The sequence below is a fragment of the Hirsutella rhossiliensis genome, assembly GCF_020360975.1.
Source record: "Hirsutella rhossiliensis strain HR02 chromosome Unknown scaffold00006, whole genome shotgun sequence".
Lineage (NCBI taxonomy): Eukaryota > Fungi > Ascomycota > Sordariomycetes > Hypocreales > Ophiocordycipitaceae > Hirsutella > Hirsutella rhossiliensis.
The window spans coordinates 2,096,015-2,121,812 of record NW_025408672.1 but is presented as its reverse complement, the minus strand read 5'-3'; the positions used below and the strand labels follow the sequence as shown (position 1 = coordinate 2,121,812).

At 53.9% G+C, this 25,798-nt stretch overlaps 3 protein-coding genes across 3 annotated transcripts; 2 read left to right on the top strand and 1 right to left on the bottom strand.

Moving 5' to 3' along the window:
* Window positions 1–6,660: 6,660 nt before the first annotated feature.
* Window positions 6,661–9,057, top strand: HRG_06457 (fungal zn(2)-Cys(6) binuclear cluster domain-containing protein; the record flags this gene model as incomplete). Its single annotated transcript, XM_044864928.1, has 3 exons — window positions 6,661–6,891; window positions 6,946–8,635; window positions 8,756–9,057. 3 exons carry the CDS (start codon window positions 6,661–6,663, stop codon window positions 9,055–9,057), a joined length of 2,223 nt encoding a protein of 740 aa, XP_044719868.1.
* A 10,674-nt stretch (window positions 9,058–19,731) lies between these two features.
* On the bottom strand, window positions 19,732–20,215 carry HRG_06456 (DDE superfamily endonuclease domain-containing protein; the record flags this gene model as incomplete). Its single annotated transcript, XM_044864927.1, has 3 exons — window positions 19,732–19,758; window positions 19,808–20,148; window positions 20,203–20,215. 3 exons carry the CDS (start codon window positions 20,213–20,215, stop codon window positions 19,732–19,734), a joined length of 381 nt encoding a protein of 126 aa, XP_044719867.1.
* A 3,666-nt stretch (window positions 20,216–23,881) lies between these two features.
* On the top strand, window positions 23,882–25,798 carry HRG_06455 (uncharacterized protein; the record flags this gene model as incomplete). Its single annotated transcript, XM_044864926.1, has 3 exons — window positions 23,882–23,998; window positions 24,328–25,248; window positions 25,322–25,798. The coding sequence occupies 3 exons, from the start codon at window positions 23,882–23,884 to the stop codon at window positions 25,796–25,798; spliced, it is 1,515 nt and encodes a 504-aa protein (XP_044719866.1).

Here is a 25,798-nt window from a genome sequence, read left to right as displayed (position 1 = left end):
GATCGTATAGAGCGTAGTAATCCTATTAATTCTAGATTACTTAGATCTCTATAATCCCCTCGATCCCCTCGATCCTATATCTATTAGATAGTCGTGCCGACTATTTATCCGTTAGACTATATTACGTGCTTAACGCGGTCGACCGTTAGCGGCCTAGTAGCCGTGGTCGTAATATAAAAGTAAGGGGTTAGATAGGTAGGGTAAAGATATTTAAGTCTTATAGGAGCAGTAATTATAGTAAGGGAGTAATTATTATATTACCTTAATTATCCTTCTTTCTTTTATTTAATAGCCCTTCTTATATCTATTTAGTATCTTAATTAATAAAGAAGATCCTACTTAAAGAAGCTATTAATATCTTCTTAACTACTAAGCTTTTTACTAGTTTTTTACCTCTTACCCTTACCCTCCTCTCTATACCTCTTTTTAGCTCCTTCTTCCTTCTTTTATATTAGTCTTTTAGCTTTTTTAGGTTCCTCTTACTAAGGGATATCTCTAAGAACTATAAAATTAAGCTATACTTCGCTATAATTATACTTATAGGGTATAGTACTATTATTACCCGTTAAATTTTCCTAGGCTTAAGAAAGGCTTCCTATAAGTATTTTAACGGGGGCATCTATACCCTAAGGAACATATAGCCCGCGCAGCAGAGTCTTTAGCAGGGTCCTTAGTAGGATCCTTAGTAGAGTCTCTAGCTAGCCCTCTTCTTAATTAGATAATCCCTTGGCCCCTATTCGTCTAGGGAAGAAGGAGGGAAAATTCGGTTTATAAAAGAGGTCTCTTTTCCTCCTTAGCTAGCAGACAGCATTAGCACTATTATCTTCTTCTTTTATTATTAGCATCGATATCTTCTTCTATTAGCATTATCTTCTTCTATATCCTCTTTTACTAATATACCTTTTTAGCCCTCTTTGCCTTTGCCTTGCCCTGCCTAGTGCTTTCTTATTTCCTTTATCCCCCTTAGACCCCCTCGTCCTTCGGTATCTAGCTACTGCTGTTGCCGTTAGCGTAGGTATGTCTTTAGGTATATGCCGTAGCTACCGTTAAAGTATTCTTCCTTACTATCCCTCCTTTAATTATTAGTATTATTACCCCTCCTATTACCCTTAAGGGTAGTATTAATCTGCCTATCTTACTACTAGCCCCCTCTTATATAACTATACTTATTAGTTTATCTATCCTTTAGTATATCCTTTTAATCTAGCTAATTAATTCTTATATCTTAAGTTAGCTCTATATTACTTAATACCTTATCTCTACCTCTCTTACTTATAGTAAGAGTATCGCTTACTATACTATTAGCTAGGTATTAGGCCCTCTTATTATTACTCCTAGCTATCTATAGGCCTATTCCCCCCCCTTTAAGTTGTTAAGATATTTATATTATATCCTTTAAGTTTAATCTCTCTTTAAGCTTTATAGCCTTATTTAAAAGGAGCTTTAGATATATTAAGGGCCGGCGTATACTTAGCGTAGTAGTATAGGGCTAAATAATTATTTATCTAACGCTAAGGAGAAAGGAGGAAAACTCTATCTTAGTCGCGCTAGTTATCTATCTTTCCTAGTCCCTAGCTTAACTTATATTTATCGCGAAGCGTAGCTTAATTCGTATTCTTAGAGATATCTATTAGTAATAGGGACCTAGAAAGCTAAAAAAAATACTAGTATAGAAGAAGGAAGAAGGAGCTAAGGGGAGGACCTAAAAAGAGTTATAAAAAGAAGGGTAGGGGTAAGAGGGTAAGTAGAAGTAGCGATAGCTTCCTATAAAAGTAGCGAGAGATAAGACGGATATACTAGTAATAGCTAGAATAGAGGGGAAAACCTAGTAAAAATCTTAGTTGTTATAAGGATATTAATAGCTTCTTTAAGTAAGATCTTCTTTATTAATTAAGATACTAAAGGGATATAAAAAGGGGTATTAAATAAAGGAAAGAAGGATAATTAAGGGAATATAATAATTACTCCCTTACTATAACTACTGCCCCTATAAGAATTAAAGAACTTTGCCTTACCTATCCGACCCCTTACTTTTAATTTTACCTCTATATATTTTTATATACTTCTTATATCTCTCTTTATAAGAATATTTAAGTACTATTTAGCTTAAGTTTAGGTTAAGCTCTACTTATATATAGGTTTACTTTTATTATAAAGTAGTGCCTAATTTATATTCTTAGAGATATCTCTTAGTAATAGGGACCTAGGAAGCTAAAAAAACCCGGTGTAGAAGAAGGAGCTAAAAAGAGGTATTAAGAGGAGGGTAAGGGCGTAAGGGGAAGTAAAAGTAGTAATAGCTTTTTATAGAAGTAGCGAGAGATAAAATAGATATACTAGTAATAGCTAGAATAAAAGGGAAAAACTAGTAAAAAGCTTAGTAGTTAAGAGGATATTAATAGCTTCTTTAAGTAGGATCTTCTTTATTAATTAAGATACTAGATAGGTATAAAGAATAGCGTTAAATAGAGGAAAGAAGGATAATTAAGGTAATATAATAATTACTCCCTTACTATAACTACTACCCTTATAAGAATTAAATAACTTTGCCCTACCTATCTAACCCCTTACTTTTACTTTTACCTTTATATATTTTATATATACTTCTTATATCTCTCTTTACGAGAACTTTAGCTTAACTTTAATATAGTTACTATAGTATAACCTTAGCCCTCTATAGGTATAGCTTATAATAATACCCCTTAAAGTAATATAAATAGATATATAATAGTTAAGACTATTAATAAGGGCTTAGGCCCTTATTAGCCTTATTATAGCCTTAGAGGCTATATATAAGTAATAATATAAAAATTAAACCCTTATAGTATAGTAGTTATATACCTAAGAGGACTACTAGCCTAGCTAAAGGCCGGTATTAATAAAAAATAGCCCGCTAAGCCTTATAATAGAAAAATAAGGTAGAGCCTAGGAAGATATTATTATAGGATAAGGTTAAGGATAATTATATAATTAACTATTAACTAAAAAAAACGCTTATACTACTAATTAACGCTATATACCCCGCGTATATAAAGGAGTTACTTTCTAAGGTTACTTTATAGTAGGGCTAATATAATTCCGACTAACTAAAATAATACTTAAGATAACCGGCGTAAGATTCCTATATATTATAACTACGACTTAGTATAAGGGCGGACTAGCTATAATAGAGGGGACGGTTTTCCTCTAAGTACTTTAGTTTTCCCCTCTTATTTAACGCTAAAGTTTTAGATACCTCTAGATAGGTTACTAGTATAATCTTAATAATAATAATATAAAAAGTAAAGATAGATATATATTAGTAAGGCTATTATAAGCTTCTTTACTATAATAAAGAGGGTAAAGCCTTATACTTATATAATTATATTATAAGCAGCTTATACCTCTTAAAAGGATAAGAAGGTCTAGTTAAGAAATATACTATAGCGATAGCTATATATAGTGTAAATAGTTATATAAATAGCTTTAAATTAGTAAAGTTAGCTAAGATATAATTTTATTTAAGGTAAAGAGTTTAAAATAGGTATAGGGAATATACGTAATAAATTATATAGTATTAGCACTACGCTTTAACTAGCTATACTTCCTTATAAAAAGGTTTACTAGATCGCTAGAATAGTTTACTAGCTAGTTAGGGCCTAAATTTCTTATCTACCTAGATATTCTCTTACCTACCGGGGTAGTCCCTACCCCTTTAAACTGCCTACTATCTAATACCGGCTCTATATCTTTTATATATATTCTAGGTAGGGGGGGCGTATTTATATACTATCGTACTATACTTAAAAGGGCTTAATTAGTAGCTAGATAATATATATAACTAAGTACTATCTCCGCGCTACCTAGTACGCCGCTATTCTCTTTTTAGGTATACGTTATAGTCCCCTTACTTTTAGGTGCTTAAACAGCGTACTCTATATAGAGTATATACCTAGTTAGCCTAATACTAGTCTAAAGCTATAAGGATAGAGATAGGTTCTTATAAGCAGAGGCTTAAGAGCATAGTAGAAGAAATAAGGGCTAAGAAAGGTAAACTTAGTAATATAGATCTTAGTCTATTTATTAGGATAAGAAAGGGGCTTTATATAGGTATAGTAACTATAAATAGCTAGCTAAAAGAGGGCATTAAAATATCCCTATACTTAAGTTAGGTCTGCCTTATATCCTTTAGCTAGGGGAGTCAGGTTAGTTAGTTAGACCCCTTATGCATGACTATTGGGTCTACTAGGCACGACTCTGGCCTCTTATGCCCACTCTCCTTAACAGGTTCAAACTCCCCGACCAGTGACGTTTTTCAAGGATTATCACCTTTATCGGAAGCTGAGACACGTAACGTCGAGTGGGTCATGGCTCAGCACTCTGAGCTTTCATGGTTCATTGATCTGCACTCGGCTCTTGGTGTCACGCTTTGGGGCTGGGGTGATGATATCTCGCAATCCACAGATCCAGGGCAGAATTTCATGAACAAAACCTACGATGGCAAACGGGGCCTTGTCACGGACACAATCCGCAGCCGTTATCAAGAGTATTCTCGAAGAAGATGACATCAACAGCCAACAGACTATCGCGCAACGCATTAGCGACGTAATGTCCGCTACTGGCGACGTTCGATATGTTTCAGGGGGCAGACCATTGACTTATATGTCAATAGTGGTACCGCCGCCGACTTCGCGCTTGCTAATTATTATAGCCGAAAGTGGGACGCGAACCGCATTAATGGCCAAACCATTGAGTTTGGCGAGTTCAGTGACTTTGGCTGCCCCTTCTACCCAACTGAAAATTCATTTCATGATTCTTTGCGGCACACAGCCGCGGGAATAATGGAGCTATTGCTCAACGCGGCTGGTCTGGCTGGCGAGATAAAGCGGCGGAAGTGCGCCAACTCAACGGCTGAAAGCGCAGCACCATTGTGCGGGATTTAAAGAGCACTGTCGGCTTCTTACCAGAATAAGGGGCCAGTTCACGTTATACACGCTTAGTTATAGGTATATTAGAGGAAAGCCATAAGTACAAAGTACTCACATACGTGGGCATTGTATGCGCAATGTGTTTGCGCCGGGGCGGCTTCAGTTGCCTGTGTACCGATACGTTTGAAGGCGCGAGGAAAAGTTAAGAGTATTGTTATTTAGACTGACACTTCTGTGTATTCGTATAGACACTGTTCTTATAATTCCTAACATGAACGCCTACACCGTGTATTTTACAAAAAGAAAAGAATTAGTAAAACAGGAAGTCAAATTGCCTAAAATTTCTCAAGTTAATCTAGTGAGATATATCTTTTTTGCATGCATTTCTATTCTGGAGCACCGGCATGTTCATGGGCCACTTTGATTAGTCTTCACCACCCTCTCGGCCTCAATGCCGCATGATGGACCAGAAGCAGAGTCGACAACAGGCCGTGCCTTGGACAACCCCATTTGTCACTTCGGCCTCAGTCTGCCCACGCAAACAACGCCACCGCAGGAACTGATCTTGTTCCTTTACCCTATGTCATGTCTTTGGTCTAAGTCCCCGTCCCGGTCGATGACGTGCGCACGACTCGAGGGTGGTCTCGGCCGGGGCTATTGACGGGCGTTACTATGCACCGTCTACGAAGCATTATAAGCGGATCCCTTGGCAGACTGCATTAACTACTACTCTGTACGAATATGCTGGAATAAGAGCCCCGCTCTGCGGCGCGCGGTGCCCCGGACGGCAGAGGCAGCAGCCGATCAGAGGAGGCTGACTGGTCCTTCGACAGTGTACAGTAGTAGGTATACTAGGACAAACCAAGGGCCTTGGTGGATGTTTCGAGGTCGCTGCATTGTCCTTTTCCTATCCGTATAGCTGAGCTGTATTCTGTACTCTGCAACGTGCCGGTGCCATGGTCCAATCATGTACGGCGTGTAGTACTTGAGTACACACACCGCTCCGTCGCCGCCCCGCGCCGGCAACGAACCCGGGCCAGCCGACTCGCGGGGAAACCCCTCACGTGTGCCTGTCCTGCATCATTAGTATGTAGGTACATGCCTATCTTTTAGATATACAGTGACGGAATAAGTTAGACTACAGTACGGAGCAGTGAGTAGATACGTAGACACAGGGAGAGAGAGGTACTTCCTGTACTACCTAGTCTGAATGTCTCAAGTGCGGCCCAGGAAGGATCGGGGGCCCACTAACCCCACCTTCCCCAGCCACGGCCCACGTGACTCATCTTCAGAGCCAGCGACCAATCATATGGCGGACCAACTCTCTCCTCGTCCGGCCCCCCGCTCCTCGTGTTTGCCTCTTTTGCAACGGCAGCAGCCTGAAAAAAACACCGACGCTTCGGATGAACCAAGGCCTTTCCCCTGGCGCAAACCCAATCCTCCTCAACCAACGCTGCTCGCTCTCCTCCGCCTCCGCATTCGGCCCTCAGCTCGGCCCTCAGCTCGGCCCTCAGCAATCCAGTTCCCTCGCCCGTCCATCTCGACCAGTACCTTTCCCGGCATCGACACCAGGTACTCTTCTCCCGTCTCCATGCTGTGCTAGGTACGGCATGCTCCCCACCCCTTCGGTATCCGCGACACCGTCGACGAACAAATCCCCATCGCCGCGCCTCTCGCCCACACCTCTCGCCCACACCTCGCGCCCACGCCCTCCCCGCCACGGCGCTGCTCTGGCCGGCTCCGCGACACCCGGCGCATGGACGGCCCTTCGATTGCCGCTCGCGGGGCCGCCTCCACGAGCCCGACCAGCCCTGCCAGCTCCCGCCATGGCAGTGGCGGCCCCAAGCGCAAGAGGAGCAGCGGCCTCGTCGGCGCAGAGAGCAGTCCCGGCAGCTATCTCGACGATGATCACGCCGACGCCGCAGACCACGACAAGAAGCGCCAGCCCGGCGTCAAGCGGGCCTGTAACGAGTGTCGCCAGCAAAAGGTGAGTCACTCCACTAGCTTTGGCTTACCTTGGTCCATGCTGACGGCCATTCAGCTGCGCTGCGATGTCGTCCAAGACCCCTTCCGCGGTTGCACCAGGTGCAAGCGTCTAAAGCTCGAGTGCAAGATCGAATCCAACTTCAAGCGCGTTGGCAAGCGTTCCAAGCATGCCGAGATGGAAAAAGAAATCGAGCGCTTGCGCCGCAACGTTGCCCGTGCCCAGTCACAAGGCTATGTCCTCGACGACGACGATGTCGACTCGCCCATCGCGGCAAGCACTGCCGCCTATACCCATACCCGAAATACCTCCTTGATGGGCTCTGACGAGGCCGTCTCGTCGTTGCTTCACCTTAAGCGCGGAGGCTCCTACAACGTCCAACAACATTACTCCCACGAGCTCGAGGGCGTCCGCCTGACCGACACTAACGTTACTCACCTCTTCAACGAGTTCTTCGCCTTCTACCACCCCTTTCTCCCTTTTCTCAACATCCGTCAGGCCCCAGATCAGTATAAGCAGCAGCATCCCCTGCTGTTCTGGTCCATTGTTGCCGTCGCCGCCCGCCGCTTTAGTCCGCCAGACTGCCCCAACCTGCTCACCAATCTCTCGGGGCCCATGACGCGCTACCTGTGGACGACAATAGGCGAGGTTCCCAGCAACTACCATGTCGTAAAGGCCATGTGCCTCCTGTGTACATGGCCTCTGCCTACAAGCACCACCACCTCCGATCCGACCCATGTTCTCTGCGGCGTCATGATGAAGACTGCCACGGGCATCGGCCTGCATCGCCCCAACCATATAAGGGATTTCTCCAGGGTCTCGGTCGAGCTGAACAAGGAACAACTGCATGATCGTGTCACCACGTGGGCTGTCTGCAACATTGTCGCCCAAAACGTCGGAACCGGCTACGGTCAACCGGCGTCTACCCTGTACGACTGGACCCTCGCCCTTCGCCCCGGTGATGATCCGGCCCTGCACTTGTCTCGGGAGCTGGAGGCCAGACTCCAAATCGAGCGCTTCTGCGACAAGGTCTCAAAGGAGATGTACAGCAACGCCAGCGACCCGCGCGGCGTCGCTGGCGACGAACATCGTGCTATGCTCATGAGGGTCTATCGTCGAGACTACGGTGAGCTGCAGGCCTCGATCCTCTCCCAGCAGCTTGGGGCCGTTGTGAACCTGCATCTGCGCGCCGCGGCTCTGCACATGCGACTAGCTGGCTTCTTCGACTCGAGCAAGACGCCGGGATACATCGACGACCTCATGGGCCTCTGGCGGGCGGCAACCAGCTTCCTAGACGAGATCCTCGAGGTGGACAAGAGCACGTCCCCGCGCGACACCAGGGGCGGCACGACGACAATCCTCTTCTACACCACAAACTACCTGCAGCAGATGCTCGTCGCGGCGGCCTTTACACTGCTCAAGCTCATGAGGTCCTTTTTCTGCAAAACAATTGACTTTGACCGAGGGCGCAGCCTCTTCCACCAGTCGATCCAGGCCATCCGGGCCACGAGCGTTGTCAACAACGACCTGCAATGGCGGCTCGCCGAGCTCATGGCGCAAATGTACAACGGGGCTCGCCTTGACCACAACCGGAATCACGCCCTCAACAACGATGACGATTCGTCCATTCAGGTCGACGACAGCCTGCAGCTTAAGGTGCGCTGTCGTCACAGCATGAGTCTTGTTTTCGATTCCGTCTGGCGGTGGAGGGAGGAGTACCAATCGGCCGGGAGGGGTTCGTTGGAGAGTAAGTGTCGCTCTGCCGCCGGCCGCCCCGTTCCCCCCTTGCCTTTCCCGGGCCTTGGCTTTGGACGCCTTCGCCGAGTCAAGACATGCATTCGCGACTGACATGGCTCTCTTGTGCCAGACATGAAGCAACCGACCAATCCTGATTCTGCCAACGAGTCGTCGGCGTCGTCTCAGCTCGAAAGCACCCTGATGCCGTCCCATGTCCCCTCCACCACCAATAATAGCATGCTCAGCACGAATGGCGCCCTCACCCCAGGCGCTTCGGGACTGTCAGCCACCGCGTCGGGTCCCAACAGCATGATTGGAGGGGCGATGAGCTACGGCGACGCAAACTACGACTTCTTTGACCCCCAACATTGGATGTTGGATGGATTGCTCGATTTCAACTATTCCTTTGTGGCTCCCCTCGAAGGGGCCTAGAGCGGCCTAGAGTTTTGATGAGCGCACATGAAGGATGACTCGGATCGACATGCATCAAGGAGAATGGCCGGCCTGTTGGAGCACTAATCTCTTCCTTTCCCTGTTCTCGCTTCTCTCCCCTTTGCCGGCGTCTTGCCGGATACCCACGTTGCCCATGATCCTGCGATACCTTTTTGTTTCTCTTTCCACTTACTTTTCAATGCCATATTGGGTTGGGCCAGTCGATACACCCCAAGCTCTGCTCCGGTCGAGCAGCCTTTGGGATACTGTATGCACATGGGGTGCTGGGCAGGACATAGGCCTCCCCGTTTGATTCTCCGTTCACGGTTCGGCCACGGGCGACAGGCCACGTGCGTTGCAAGCCGGCGTGAGATTGTTTCTTGCTTGGATACCACCGCTTCAGGGCGATGACGCCGAAATTGGGTTGCAAGTTGAATTTCTGGAGGCACGGAGATGACCGACAGCGTTGCGATCCTCGGCAAGTGTACTCTTGGCTTCAATAATAGGCCTTGGGGTAGGGATAGTGCCAGGGGCAATTTGTCGTCTGTCCATGATGTTGATAATGCATACAAACGCGGTGGTCTTGGGAAAGCGATACTCCTTCGGTATTCGACGGTCCATTCATGGGTGTAGCGTCGGGAAATGGTACGCAGAAATGTCTACGATGGTGACAGACTTGTTCTCGGGTGATTCGTCCTTTTGCAATAGTCAAGCTATTACTTGCCGTTGGCGACTTCAGTTTGTCTGACGTGCCGCCGCACTCGAGATGCCAGCGTCATGGGCTTGACTAGAAGGTCGAGACACAGCTTGCGCTGCTGTCTCTGGGCAGAGATCAAGTGTATGCTCGTCGGCAGGCTATGGGCCACCTGGCTCCTGTCCTTTTTCATCTCTCTTCTCTCCTCCTCAATCACCACCCTGTGCTCTCTGACTTCCTCGCTCATCCTCCATTATTCTTTCTTTTTTTCCTTCTCCCCAGTATCTATTGCGTCGCCCCTCCGCCCTCGGTCGTTATTCCCGCTCCACGGTCTCGGATTCACTGATGTGGTAGGCATCAAGCAAGGGCGGGTACGCCGGCGAGTTCGAAGCGCTTCTGTTATGCTGTTGAAACGAGACAAGGCGAGGTTTCCAGCTTTTCGACGAGAAAGAGGGAAAAGCATGAAGCAGCTTCCTGTCTGGCGAATTCAGTCTCGAGCCGTCTTTTCGTTTCCCCTTGGCCGGCGGAGAGAGCTGCCGCCGGCAAAGGGGGGAGACCGGCGGAGACACTGTACGACGCAGTCAGTTTCGGGGTTGGAAACTCATATCTCATCTGTAGTTACGTAGAAGACGGCAATTGAGGTCCGATGGGATCGGAAACCTTGCCGTCCCCTGCCCAGGCCACGACAAGATCTACGGATGACGGAGCACGAGCTTCCCCCTCCCCCTCACGCTCCCCTTTCTGCCCCTCCCAACTACCTTGTTGGCCTGTGTCCCTCTCCGCGCGTTGGAAGTGAAGGGCGTCAGGATAAGAGTGAAAGAGGAGGGGGAGGGGGGGGGGCGAGAAAATCTCCAGGCTCCGAAGCGTTGGCCGAACGAACAGCCGCAACACCTCTCTCGCAGAAATCTGCCTCCTTAGCAGAGGGGGGGGGGGCATGGGGGAGCTGTTTTCCCATGTGTGTTGCCCACGGCGCGGCAGGAAACGACGGGGCGAGCCGCATCTGCGTCTCTGTTGTGTTTTCTGTTCTTTTTTTCTGTGCCGTCTCGTCGTCCCAACGGCTTTCCCCGGACGCAGGGCCGTGTTCCCCTTGTTGTTCTCCGGATCAGTGAAGATGTGGTTTCCGCCAACTCGTGTTTGGGGCCAACTTGGAAAAGAGAGCGGCTGGGGAGGCATGGGCGAGGCTCCTGCACTAGCAGGAGAGATGAGAGAGAGAGAAGCAGGAAAGCTGTGGAGTGAGAGGGTGGGAGGGCGCAGAGGCAGCTTCCATACGCGGAGTACTAGACCAGATGGGTAGAGCATCGCCCCCGGTCTTCTCTCGAGGCTCGCCCCCGGTACTGGAAACGCGAGCATGATTTGGCAGCCGGGCAGGGGAGGGAAGATCGGGGGCATGGGATGGGATGGGACTGCTCCCACGGCTGAACGGATAGACGGCCGAAGCGAAGAGGCTCCATCGGACTCGCCTCTTCGCCTCGTCCTTGGCATTACGCGTAGCGCCTTGTCCGCAAGCACAGGGTCATCACGGACGGAAACGGAGATGGGCAAAGAGGGGCGAGGAGGAACAATCTCTCTCAAGAATGATGGCTCTGGCAACTTGTACATTTTGTCTCGATACATTTTCCAGGCTCCAAAGGGGGGGGGGTCACAAGGGGAGAAGGTTTCCTGCAGAGTTCGGCCTCTATCAATCAAAGCGGCGAATGAGACTCCAAGGCAGCCGACGCTTGCAATCTTTCTTGATTCCATAGACGCCACGCCCCAAAGGCTTCAATGTAATAGCCTCACGATGCCGTCTCCGCAATCTGAAACCAGAGGGGGGGAGGGGGGTTGGGGTAGTCAGGGCAAACGGAACGAGGCTTGGGATGCGAACCAACAGACACTCCCTGACAGAGACTCCCACGATCCTACGACCAACGGGCAAAGATGCCAGACAGGACAGCCGGACAGGGGACCTTGGTTGCTTGGCTACGACTTTGGGGGATTAGGAGCGCGCTGCTGCCCTTGCTTCTTGTCGCTTTTCAGGTTTGCTGAGTTAATCCACCACTGGAGCACCCACGATCGACGAATCCAGCATAATACGACAAGGGGAGGGTGGCGAGGGCGGGCACACACATACACACACACACACACACCCTCCCCGGCATCCTGACAACGTTCCTGGCACTGGCAGCTTCCCAGCTCGGCTGCTGTTTGATTCGGCCGTGGAGAAGAGGAGATGATGGACCGACAGGCATCCAAGGGGAGGGTAGGGGCGGGGCGTGGGCAAGATGAGTCCCACGAGCCTGTTTCTCTCTCCACAGGCATCTATTTCGTTCTAGGCGGCTCCGCCAGCTGGGATGCTTGCTGAGCCTACCGCACTGCCCGCGAATCGCTCCGTGCCATATGGGATAAGAGACCGGCGGGCCCCATTGCCTTGCATAAGTCTTGATTGTCGCAGCTCCTCGCCTGCATGAGCGTCCAGCAGCGTGACAGCTCCGGAAGAAGGGCAGGTACAAGCATGCTGGCACGCCAAGTCAAGTGGGAGAGCCGACAAAGGGCATCGTGCTGGGGTTGCTTCCCAGCTCCCACCCCCCCCCCCTCTTCACCCCCACTGGGGAAAGCAGCATCACTGCCTCCTCCACGCAGCGGTCTCTGAGAGAATTCGTACCCCACGAGACCCCCCAGTAACTGGCTCGACCGCCCTGGACGATGCCGAGCCCTACATCGTCTGTAAGTGATTGGGTAGATGACTGGGCCCCGTGCGCATTTGCAAGGTTCCGTTGCTATTTGATCGAAGGACGGTCTGGCCCTTTTGCCCCTCCTCCATCCCTCCCCGGCAAGTAGTAAGAGAGGAGAAGAGAGTGGAAGACTGGGTAGGCAAGGGGATGGGGGAAGATGAGGGGGAGAGAGGAGAGACGGAGGAAAGGGGGGAGGGGAGGGGTTTGATCAAGAAATGAATTGTCGTATTGCTTTCTCTTGGGACGCAATGGTGGCGAGAGGACTGGACATGCTACCATCATACCACGCCTGAGGAAAGAAGTCCTAGGACAGGGAAGACGCACGGGAAAATGGAGCCAGTGTCTGGCCAGGGTCCCACTCAGATCTGATGCCTCTCCCGTTGTATCTGGTGGGCACTCGAGTCCCAACCACGGGGCTTTTTTTGGCTTTTGGCCAAGACGGCATCCGCGACAAGGAGTGGTCTGTCTGCCAGAGGCTGCCATCACGGCGACTCCTGTCGTCGGGTTACCGCTTGAGAGAAGCCGTGCCATTAAGCTTCGGCACAGACCCGATGCTCAATAGCAAAAGGGTAGCAAAGGAAGAGGGGGTGAGGGGGCGTCATTCAACCTCTCGACAGCATTCGCCGTCACTTCGGGCCGGGTCATTTGGCATGGGGGCACGGAACAATGAGTGGCATGGTAATGGCACACGGCAGCCTCCAAAAGGTGCGGCTCGGAGCAAACAGCGAGCAGTTGGCTGGCCGACGGCAGCCCGGCGTATACACCTCTACCGACTCGGGTAGCATTGTCTGGGGGAAAGGGGGAGGCGTTGTTGGGCCAAGCACGAGAAGCAGAACATGAACACATCTCGGCGCCACGGCGCCGTGCGCATCACCTACCGGAGAAGCCGGGATATCGTCAACAGCTTTCTGCTGTTGTCTGTCGAGACTGGGGCGTGACAAGCGGCCAACAGGCGGCCACGTTTCGGCGCAGACTCTCACAAGGACGGCGCGCTTTCCTTCTCCCATGGCTGGCCAAAGCTATGATAAGCCGCATCCGGGCCGGGCGAGCGCAAAGGGAAAGAGACAAGTTGGCAAGCGGTCAAGCCCATGTTTGCCTGGCGTTCCAACGACCCGGACACTCGGTAGCGCCCAGGTTGCATGAGGAGACGGGCCAACCAGGAGGCTGATATGCCGCGGCCGAGAGGAAGAAACAGGATGCGGGCTTGCTTTGCTTTGCAGCTGCATGCGCGCAAAAGTCGGCCGACACGACGCCGCGAGCGAGAGTCGAGTGGGAATCGCGAACCAAGGATGGGGCCACCTGCTCCCTCGAGAAGGGTGGGGAGCCGAGCCGGCAGACAGGAGCAGCCTTGCTGCGGCCCTTGGGCGCTTATGTAGATGCGAGCCGACGCTGTTGGTGATGGGGCACCGGGTCAAGGAGACTCTGCACCAACTCGAGCCGCGAGAAGCGGTTGCGGACGCGTCCTTAAGCGACGACAGCCGCGGGCCGCGTCTCGAGAGCGGACGGCAGATAACGGAGGCCTGGTCAGCTTCCTTTCCAGGATGGACCATGTGAGGTGGCCGTGGTTTCGTAAGGGTGGCACCACGTCAGGCTGGCTGTGCCGACGTCTGGGAAATGCGAGTCTGCCGTGGCTGAATGCCTCGGGGGGCCATGGTGACTCCCAAGGAACCCCCGTTACGGACAGAGCTGCAGGAACTCATCTACGGCCCCCCTTGAGGAAAACCCCCCCCTTTGCTTGGGGCTGCATGCAGCAGGTAAGAAACGGGGCCGGCCATGACGGAAAACGGAATAAGCCACGCCACCCGTCAGTCTGACGGCCCCAGCGATAGAGGAGGGAACAGAAAGGTGGACGATGGGAGGGTAGGGATGGGAGGAGGATGGATGGGCCACGGCCAGGGGGAGGGGGCAACAAACGCGGGGGCGGCAGTGGCGGATGATTGCACCGGTGATGGAGGGCAGACGGCAGACGAGGATGGATCGCGAGGAGATGCTCTGCAAAAGTCTGGCGCCCTGGGAAGGCCAAGCAAGGCCAAGCAAGAAGGGGGGTGGCGAGACGATAGGGCCGAGGACGATGAACGAGATGGAGATGAGATGGGCTGTTGGTTCTTGGAAGATGGAACGCGAGCGAGAGAGGGAGATGGCGAGGATGCGAGAGGCAGGGGAGGGAGAAGGGGCCCTGTGCAGTCAGTTTCGAGTGAGAGAGAGAGAGTGTGTGTGTGTGGTGGCATCAAAGCTACATGGGACTCATGGGAGGGGGGTTATCAAATCATGGTCGTCTGTCACACGCGCACAGTGCACTACCGTGGGGTACTTGGGGTGGGCGAGGCGCATAGGGCGTAAACTATGCGCGCGCACATGCGCCCATGTACAGCCCATGTACCATGGTATGTGTTGGCCTTGCAGCTCGCTTATACATGAGTCGGTATCCAATGGAAGCGGCACTCGTCGGCGGGTAGACGCGCGCGTATGGGAGGCGGCGGGGCAAAGTACAGGTACCCTGGCCTCTGTGGCGCGAAGGTACCGGGACACGCAGCTGCGACAGGGGTGTCGGAGCATGGCCAAACAGAGAAGGAGAGGGTGGCGTGCGAAGCACACAGCCAATGATAGGCCTTGCAAGCCCCCAGCTAGCGTGTCCCGACAGCTCGGGTCGTCCCGGTCGGCGCCAGGGTCACGCTTGCCCGTGAGTGGCCAGGCGCGGGGCCGATGATCCTCGTTGGCAGGAGAAATCTAATCGCTTTCCGTGCACTGTATCGGGCCCTTGTGCATGCCCATCTCTCTTCTCTCTCTCCCTCTCCCGCTCTCTTTGTGCCTTGCGCTGGGCAGCCCCCCGGCCCCCCGCCCCCCCCCCCTTCTTCCAAGTCTTGCGCTCTCTGCACTGTACAGGACGTGCGTACCTATGCATTGGCCCCCCCCTCTTTCCCTCGTGATGTTTGCTCGCAATCGCACCTCCTTGGCTGCGCACCGGATCTATGTCTTACGCGGCGAAGACGCCATTTCCTTGTCCATGCGCGTCTGTGTTTTTGTGGAGAGCCGAGAACCTGGCCACGACGTCAACCGACCGAGCCCCTCGGCCGACATGGAACTGCGGGGGGGGGGGGCTGAGCCCGTCACTCACCCGCCAGCCGGCGATCATGACGACGGATACTGCACGTAGCAGCAGAGGCACATACGTGGCAGTCTTGGGCTTGCTCGCCGGAGGCGGAAAGGAGATTACGACGGAAGGGTGACTTGATCAACAGGGGGGAAGAGAGGGCGAGGAAAGCACGACGACGACGACTAAACAATTCCGCATAGAGTTTCAGCGGACTTGCATGGAATTCCACCGGTAATGAGCAGAAGCAGCCTCATGTTTCCCTTTCGGGGGCGCGCTCAATGGACGGCAAACCGCCATTCGGCCCACAGGGCTGGCTGGCCCTGTCAGAATGGGGACAGAGGGGACAGAGGGTAATTAAAGGGCCAGGCTCTTTTGGGGCAAAGCCGCGTGCCTGTTCGGGCCAGGCCACGGATAGGGCTTCGCATCTCCGTTTCGCAGAGGCATGCAGAGATGGTCGTCGCTCACCGCGACGAGGCACGGTAGACGACGTCTCTCTGCCAGTGCACGGGAGCACCAGTGCGAGATGCTCAGGTATGCCGGCCGGTGGTGATTCGGAACACTGCACGTGCGCATCTACCTCTGCTGTACCTGTCCATGCCACGGCCGCATGGTGAAATACACAGGCCTCGGCCAAAAGGTGGCGGGTCCCCCAGGTCGAGCACGCACTGTACGGATGAGCCCCGAGGTCCCTCGCTGTATTTCAGTTGGGCACTGGCGACAGCGCCCGTCTAGCCGGTGCCGGTGCTGCACGCTGCTCCGTGCCTGCACAGTGTGCCGAGACTGGTGTATTGTCGCACAGCTATTGTTGTGGCCCTTTCCCCTCCCATCTATCTATCCATCCGTCCATCCATCCGTCCATCCATCCTACCACGGCGCCATCTCCCCCAGCCAAGCCCATCCATCGCCCCGTGCACCATGCCATTCCATCTCGGCCCACTGGTCTCGTGGGTCCACGAGAGAGTGGCTACCCACGGGCGCCCACTTTTTAAGTCTACTCCAGCGCATTCCCGCCCCGGCCTCCAGGCAACAATTCCCCGCGCGAGGCTATACACCCGACGCCGTTTCGGCAGCCGGCAGAGCAAAAGCGAAAGCAAAAGGGCCATTTCCGGTCTCACCCCCGGATGGGCGGGTGGCTGAGGGGACACAGGCGGGCGCGGGTGGAGATGCGAGGCGGCTGACGGCCTGCGGTTGGGGTCCGAAAGGCCGCTCCATGTCGTGCACACTCACCTCGGGCAGCAGGCCGTGCCTCCCTGTGTGATCGATTTGATGCAAGACGAGGCTGCGCCGGTACGAGACACGGGATTGTACATAGCGTCGTAATGGACGCAGGCAATGCCTTGGTCACGACGAGGCTCAAGCCATGGCTCGGCTCTCCCCTCGCCCCAGCCATGGACGCGGTGGTGGCCCTCGCTCGCTCCCTGTGCCACGGATCGGCAAGAGGGCAGCGGCCCGGGAGCGACAAGGCTGAGTGAGACGGGGAGGCCAGATGTGACGGGGCGTGCATCTGGCCAATGCAGAATACCGACAATTCGTGTCGTACCAGGAGCACTCTGAGTCTCTGCCTGTATGCTGTATGGGCCAAGAACAAGGCGACGCCAAATCAAAAGGGGCGGGAGAGGAGGAACCGGTGGATGCATTACATACAGCCAAGCCCTGCTCGCATCGCAGCATTGGAGGCGCCGACATGGTCCCCTTCCGGTCCTGCCACGGAGCCCATGGGCCGGTGCATGGGCCGGTGCATGGGCCGTCTCGAGGGCCCAATTGCTTCGTGGGCGGCCCGTCGTGGTGGTATTGATTTACGACGACGTTGCTGGCAACGACACCCACGTACCAGGATGCATGTTTATTACATGAGAGCGGCTTTGCGGCATCGACCTGTAGGCGCACACATACACACACATACACACTCGCACATACACGCACATACACGCACGCACACGCATGAGCAGCCGGAGAGCCGTGATTTGAGGCGTGGAGACGGCCCGCATTGCTTCTTCTGATGCCGCCCCTGTGCTGCCTCGGTGGCCCGGATGCGAATGCACGGAGAAGACATGGCATGTAGGTACTGGGTAGGTAGGCACGTAGGCGGGTCAGAGAGAGAGAGAGACGTAGCCGACGCAAGTGAAAAAAAGGGGCCAAGACAAGCGGTGCAAGGGCCTCGGCCGGTGGCAGCCATGAATGACGGAGCACAGAGCGTCAGATGACGCTGTCGGCCCTGCCCCTCCCGAAACAGTCGAGAAGCCATTGGGCCCGAGGGCAGCGTGTTACGTAGAAGGTAAGTAGGTAGGTAGGTAGGTGGTGAGCATCGCTGTCGTGTGGGCAAGTCTTCTGGGGCCGGGCCGGTGTATGCACTGCTGCCAAGGAGGATGGACTCGATGGAGATGCGCGGCCGGCATCTCATGCCAGCCAGCGACCGGACGGTGTCTGGCTGTGTGTGCTGTCAAGCCTAGGAAACGCTGAGCATAAGTCGAGGCTGCTTTCGATGAGGCCATCGCCGGGTTGGCCGTGTCGTCGGAAGGGTCCATCAACGAGCATACAGGCGTCTTGGGCTTAGTGCCGAGGCAGTTCAGGGCCCATGGCGGCAGTGGGATGCCGGTACCTGTTGGCTACAGCGAGACACACGGCCTGCGATGCCTCGGGTACAGCAGCCCGGCTGACGCCAAGGCGTGGCGAGCAAGTCACCGACCCGCCGCACCGCCCGCCGGCAGCAGGTATGTGCTGGTATGTGCTGGGTACCCCGGGTCGGGCCCGGCAGTGAGTGACAGCGGGTGCCACCCCCCCCGGCTCGATGCAGCCCTGGAGTGATGCGATCCGAAAAGGAACAGACCGAGTTTTTGGATATGACACGATCCCATCTGGAACCGTCCCCGTCCCCACCGGGGGGAAGAAGACTGTTCTGTCTGTATTACCTATGTATGCCCCTTTGCATGTCTGGCCTGGCGGTGAGTCGCTGCCTTTTTTGGGGGGGTCTCGTTTCTTTACGTGCCAAGAGTCCGTCGTCATCCGTCGGCAGGGGACGAGAGAGAGAGCAGTACGGAGTAATTACAGAGGAGACTTTCTCCTCGTCTGCCCTCGCTGCGCGCAGCCCATTACAGGTAACTAACTCACCCATCAGCCTCTACTCCGTACCTACTATCTTAGTTCCTTCCAGTCCCCCTCTAGTCATAGGTATTTCTTTCAGCTTGTCTACCTACCTAGGTACCCACTAGGTAGGTACCTGGTGGTAGGCATGTACGGGCAACGGTCCTGTACGGTATTGCCTCGCCCTGTGCGTTACCATGCCCCACCCCCCTTTCGGTAACACCCACCTTTCGGTAGCGCAATTGAAAAATTCTCCACCAAAAGTCTACCATTTGAACTACATGAAATATGATCAGAACTTAACATTATAAACACAAAAAATATATCATTCCGTAGAGAAATGGACGCTCTTATATGTACCGGCGCTTTTTACCATTCGCCCGGATCTGGTGGTGACTGGAAGGGCTTCGGTGCCACCTTGACTTCAATCACTGAAGCTGTCTCCACCTCTGAGACCGCCTCCTCCTCTGTGTCAGAATTCAGCACAACGGCTATCTCTTGGCTTTTAATTTGGGGAATGGCTTCCTCAGCCACCAAAGCTTCACTGAGAGTCATGAACCGTCTGTTCGGGTTCGGAATTGCTCTCCTCTTCTTGCCTCTCTGCAGCCGGGCCACTTCTTCCTCTAGCTTCGCGATTCTGTTGCTGTGCTCGGCAAGCGTCTGTTCTGGGCTTCAAAGCCTCTAGCTATCACGGCGTATCGTCTCCGGGTGCCAGGAGTCTTGTTCTTTCCGAAATCGCGAATCTGGCGGCTTTTTCTTGGCGTATCATCAGAACCCAAAATGGCGCGGACTTTGGAGACGTCTCTACAATGTCCGCGTGAATTTCTGGATGCCGCAATGCCTTGGATCGTGAGATCGGCCAATTTCCAGTGACCCTCCAGCCGGACAATATATTCTTTGCCGTCATTCCAACCTCGCGCGCTTTAGCATATGCCGTATAAAATTGACCTTATGAACAGGCGCAGAATCGGTCAAACAGGTCAATTTCTGAAGTTCTTTCCGGTAAGCTGCCTTGGAGGCATTGAATACACCGTTATCTAACGGCTGGAGGCCATGAGAGCAGTGGGCAGGAAGGTAACAGCAATAAACGTTGTTCAAAAGCATGTGGCCATCCATGCATCCTGGTCTCGGTTAACAGTAATTCCTACAGAGGTGGATAAAGAAACGCACCGTTGCATGACTTCCATGTCCATCTAATATGATCAGTCTAGCATCTGAGGCATCGGCTGGTCGCGTCTGGGGCAAATAGACCCTCTCAAGCCACTCAATAGCGATATGGTTGTCCGTCCATCCGTTGGGCGACGTTATGTAATGCCAGTCGGCTATTTTGCCGAATTCCGTCAAGAACCACTGTTTCTGAAGCTCTTTGCCCTTAAAGATAATGCCAGGGGTAAGGACACGGCCATCCGCGGTGATAGCTTCAATAAATGAGGTCCAGTTGCGGGACTGTGGCCCTTTCAGAAGGGCCTTCCGTTTTGGGTCTGCACTCCCAACCACAAGACTATCCAAACCTGGCAAAAAGAGTCTGGTTAGTAAAAGTAATGAAAGACAAGCCAAATACTCACCAAAGCCAGACATAATACCGCCTTCGTCAACATTCACGGTATTTTCTGGTTTAATCCATCCATACTCCTTTTCCTGATATCGAAGAACCAGTGAACCGCCCGAGGCGTAAAAGCATTAAATCGGTTAGCTTCCTGACGTCTCCCACGCTTGTTCTTGATGTCCGGATGGCGATTGATGAATTTAGAGACCCAGTTGCGCCCCACTGTCCGCTCGTTGTTCAGTTGCTTTATAAGAGCCTCCACACATGCGCGGATCTGACTGTGGGAGGAGCATAGCCGAGAGACTCTTGGCGGAGGATCCAAGAAACCAAGCGAGCTTCCTGAGACTTACTCAAGAGTTGACGAGGCTGGATCTGATCAGCCAGGGCTACCTGGCCTTTGAGTCTGTCGGAAATAGACTGCTGAGGTATGTCATACTTTTGGGCGGCGCGGTACTGCGACAAGCCGTTTTTTGTGACATCAATTATCGCATTAGCATAATATCCTCCGTATAAATACCCGAGGCCGCTTTAAGGTCATTTTGGTCATGTGGTGGAGGAATAACGAGAAGAATCATCGTCAGGAGGCGGAAGGAGATTAGGGGTTGGATGGTAATTTCGCGTGCAAGGTACGCACAGGCCGCAGACCCTGTACAAACATTCAACCATCGAAAAGTAGAATTCAATCAATCCACTATCTACTCCAAGTGACGGCTTGTGAATATCTTCAAAGCTGGCTGGAATCCGTGTAAGTGAAATTGATGGTTTTTGGTGGGGATATTTTCTAATGCGCTACCGAAAGGTGGGTGTTACCGAAAGGGGGGTGGGGCATGGTAGTAATTGCCCAGTGCCCACCCATCCCTTAGTCTTCCCGCACAGTACTTCGTAATTAGCGTGCAGAGGAAAGGCGCTCTGGCGGCAGTGGTGCCTCGCACTTGCCCTACGCCGGCTTCTCCTTCCCTGGGCGCCTCGTCAGCCTGTCTCGCGACTGCCTCGTTGCCTCGTTGCCTCTTTGCCTGGCTGCCTGGCCTGGAGCTGGAGACAGGGACCAGAGTCACCAGACAGGGGCCAGACAGGGGCCTGCTCGGCTCCTGCCTCGTCCTCCTTGAGGCTTCAGCTAGCTGCCTCCGAGCAGAGGAGGAGCCATCCGAGCTTGCTGCCTCGACGACCCCTGCAAGTCTCCCTCGATGCGGCTGGCCCTGTTCACCTTGACCGCATCTTGTTTGAAATTTGGCCCTGACCCTTTGTCCCCATTCCGCCCATCGCCTGTGTGAGAGATGGAGTGTGCGCCACTCGACATGCCTACATTGGCCCTGTTTCGGCTCCCCGTCTCTCGGTCTTGGCCCGGCTGCCTCGAGCCTCTTGCATGCCTCGAGCTGCGTGGGCAATGCTTCGACCAAAGACTACGCCATTGCCTGGACACGGGGCGCATTTTGTTCAAGTCCGCGGAACTGACTCCCATCGTCTCCTTGGCGAGAGAATCCCCTGGCGACATAGAGTTTGCCCGCGTCCCGGAGCCTCGTCATGGTCCCCCGGTGAATCAAGATTGACTGCCTATTGTCATTTCACTCCAGGTCACACAGCCTGCTCGGAAATACAAGGCCAGACGAGAAGGGGGGAGGGGCGTCGCCGTCGTCAGTGCTCTCTCATCCATTCTCGTCCAGTCACGGCCGCCGCCCGGGTGGAGAGAAGATCAACCATGGAGCCCCCAGCGGGACCCTGCACTGGTCTCCGGCAGCATCTCCGCTCTCCGTCTCTCCCGCAAGCTTGCCTCGACCTCCCCCGCTTATCTGTCCTTCCATTGAATGTCTGATGTCTACCCAGGGCCACGCAAGTGACTATCGTGTGCGCTTAGACTCCCCTGTCCCCGAGGAGAAAGGGCCCACGGAGAAAGGCAAGCTAGAATCGTCTGGAGCTACTGGCCGCGTCCTAAACTCTCCTACCTAATCTTCATACGATGCGTCGTTAGCCTCTCTCGTGCCAAGGGAGCTAGATTAGCGGCGGACTCGCCGTTCGACGTGACGGAAGCAACGATTGCCAGGTGAACCGTCCCCGGCATCTACTCCAAACACGGACGCCAACCGTCCAACGGCTCGCCCTCCCTCCTGTTCGTCGCGCCGTTGTCGACGACCTGTCGCCGCGGTCTAGCGTCCACTGGACTAACAGCCGTCTTGTCGCGTTTTGTCTTGCTCGCGCGAAACTCTATCCAGACACGGCGGCCAATTCGTGATTGATGTCTGGGTGGGCGAAGAGCGCGAGCCGCGAGCCGCCCCGAGCTCGCGTCCCTCTTCTCCTTCTCTGAAACGCCTGTCTCTCTCTTTGTCTGTCTCTCGTTTCTTTTGGGCATCCCCACATCCGCCGCAGCTCCGGATCTGCGCGCGCATGCAATCGCACACTCAGGGCCTGGCATCTATACACCCAGGCAGCGTCGTCTGTCTGCTTTTGCTCGCCCTTCGCGCTTTGTAAACGGCACTTGCATAGCACCTTCTACAGAGGCGAAATGAATACTAGCCTGGTTGTCTCTCGCCAGATCCGTTTGCTTGGCAATGGGGAACGCGCGCGTGTCCACACAGCTAAAGATGGAGAGAGCTGCACGCCCTCCGTAACCTTACTCCCCTCCCCTTTCCCTTGACCCTATCGTCGTTGGGGGATTCTCGAGCCTAGAGCTCATCGACTGCGGCATCAGGTCGGCGGCTATCCACATGCACGACACTACGGCCATCAATGTCCGTGCCGTGTCTGTATTCCAGTGTGTGTGCTTCGGACTCGGTCCAGCATGGGCAAGCCACTCGGTCATGGCCTCTCTCTCTTCTCCTCGGACTCTTCCCCTCTATGCTTTGGTATGGATACATGTCAATGTGCTGATGCGTATGTACGGATACACACGACCATCCACATGCATGCTCGCACACCCCCCCTTCTCTCCACATGGGGCTCATTGCCCTGCTAGGTACACACCCTCCCCTTCCCCGGTCATGTCCGCGCCGACCCAGGATCCTCCGCGGGCCAAGATCCCTGCCAAAGGCGGTCCCCCAATTCGAGACCAGGCAGAATGTCGAGGTTACTTGGCTTGGCCGTGGACGGTATAGCCCCAAGCTGCTGTCGACTGCCTGCAACGTCCTGCCTTTGATCAGCACCACCACTTTATTCGACTCGTCTCGATTCGCCGTGGTTTTTTTTCCCTTATAATATACAAAGAGGCCGGGCCATCTTCTCTCTCGACACACTCTCGCCTCTCTCCTGCGTTTTCTTCACCTCTCCACACACCTTTTCTCGACTAACAACACACTCCGTATTCTCTGCCCCATGCACCCGGCTTTATAAGACGCCGCCGCTGCTGACTCCTTGCCTGTATTTCTCGTGTCACACCCTCGAGGGCACGCCTCTTTTCCGCTCCCAAGCTGCCCTGCCCTCTCTCTCTCCATCATCCTCCGGCCATTCAGGACATTGAGCACCGAGGCCACGACGCACACGAGCAGCGAGAAGAACAACAGGACAAACCGACAGGAGAGGGAAAAACGTGCTCTCTGTTCCAAGTTCTGGCGGTTGTCACTGCTTCCACCTACCAGCTTTCCCAGACGTCAACGGCATTCGCTCATCTGGCGCCTCGACGAACGCCGCGACCAACAACCAACCCTTTTTCAGAGACGCAGAGCCTTGTTCCCTTCCACACACACATCTTTCTCGGGCCCACCTCAATCATGGTAGAACAACAACAATATATCTCCCCTGGTCTGCCGCATTCGGATGTTCTTTTAGAAGCCCCCAACTTGACCGACGGCGCCCGCTCATCATCGACGTCTTCCTACTACTCGACGGTAAGAGAGAGAAAGCCCTTATCTGAGCCCCCTTTCCCCATGCTGCTGTGCCTTGGGCGCGAGAGAGAGAGAAAATCAGATTCACGCCCCCTACCCCCCTCTCTCTCCCCAGAGACACGCGCTCGCTCGCTCCCCACTCTCATTCTTCCTCGTCTGCCTTTTCCTCCTCCTCCCTCCCATCTATCCCATCCCTCCTTTCCTCCTCCGTCACACACACACACACACACACAACACCAACACGCATACCCCTTGGTGTCCCGTCTCTCGCTCCCTTCTCTCTTCCTTGACTCGCTCAAGTCTTCTTCCGACTTACCATGCTCCGTCGACAGGTCACTTCGTTCAACCTCCCACCGCAGTGCGACGCCAACCTGCTTACCCCCATCTCTGCCTCGGGCTCTCCGCCTCTGCAGCACATGCGCAAGTTGATGGGCCAGTACCCTCCTCCCCCCGGCAGTCCCCAGGCCCAAGAACCAACGCCCCCCGGAAGCTCCAGAATGTATCACCACTGGAATCACCAGTTCGACATCAACGGCCAGCCCAGCTCCACCAGCTCGCCCATGGGCACTCCGGGCCACGTCGCACATGATTTCTACATGACGGGCGAGCGCAGGACTCCCGGGCCCCCGGAGCCATACCTGGGCATGTACAACGTGTCGGAGCCTGATCCCCAGCATCTGCCCAACCCGGAGCCGCCCTACTTGATGGACGTGGCCCCCATGGGCGGCCAGAACCACATGATGGTGCGCGATCATCAACACATGGCGGTGGATCCTCAGCACCGCGACCTGAACCGCACCCTCCTCTCCTCTGGCCCTCTCCTGAGCGATCCTCCCCCGCACGCTCGTCACATTCGCCGCCTCAGCACGGGGCGTCCTGCCGTCGAGAACCACCGGTCCTCGAGCGGCTCGCCGCGCCGCCGCGGCGTCCCTTGCGCAAACAGAGTCAAGAAGCCGAGGACGTCGAGGCGCCAGTCTGCCTCTCTGCGCAGCCACCCGCCGACTGACCCGTCCGAGGAGCACAAGAACTGCCTCGGGAACGAAGTGCCCCCTACCCTCAAGAGCACCTGCCCCGACGAGGAGCGGTGCATCTTTGAGTCGCGATGGCGCCATCGCCACCAGAGGGGGCAGGACATGTGGGACAGCATCCAGACCGACTTTTCCAAGCGTTTCAACAAGACGCATGGCAAGGAGATGCTTCAGATGAAGTTCAAGCGCGCTCGCTCAAAGTACATTGAGTGGCTGCCCAGGGATGTGAGTACTCGGCCTGAACCCCCCCCCCCCCTTTCCAACAAGCAAGTGGCTAATGTGCCTGTCCCTCGTGCAGGAAGAACTACTCCGCGAGGCTTGGAAGCGGATGGAGCGAGATCGATACCAAACCCTGCTCGAAACCTTTGTCGAGATGGGCGGATCGCGGAACATGCGCCTCAACGCCAGCGACATCGAAGTCAAGGTGGTCAACGACATGAAGCTGGAGGAGCACCTGTACATGGAGAACTTTCGCGAGCTGGAGATCCGCCGGCGGCGCAAGGTGCCCGCCAAGAAGCGGCAAAACGGCCACCACGACGACGTGACGGCGGCCGAGGACCTGATGGTGTCGGACCCGCGCGTGGCGACGCACAACGAGGAGGACGTCATCAACCAGGTGCACACCCGGCGCGACATGCGGTGGGAGACGGACTCGTCGGCGCACAGCGAGATCGTCGACCTGCCCGTGTGGGAGAACCGCGCGCCCATGAAGATGGAGCCGCCGTCGTCGCTCAGAATGGCCAGTGGTCGCGGCGTGTACGGCGCGCCCAAGTGA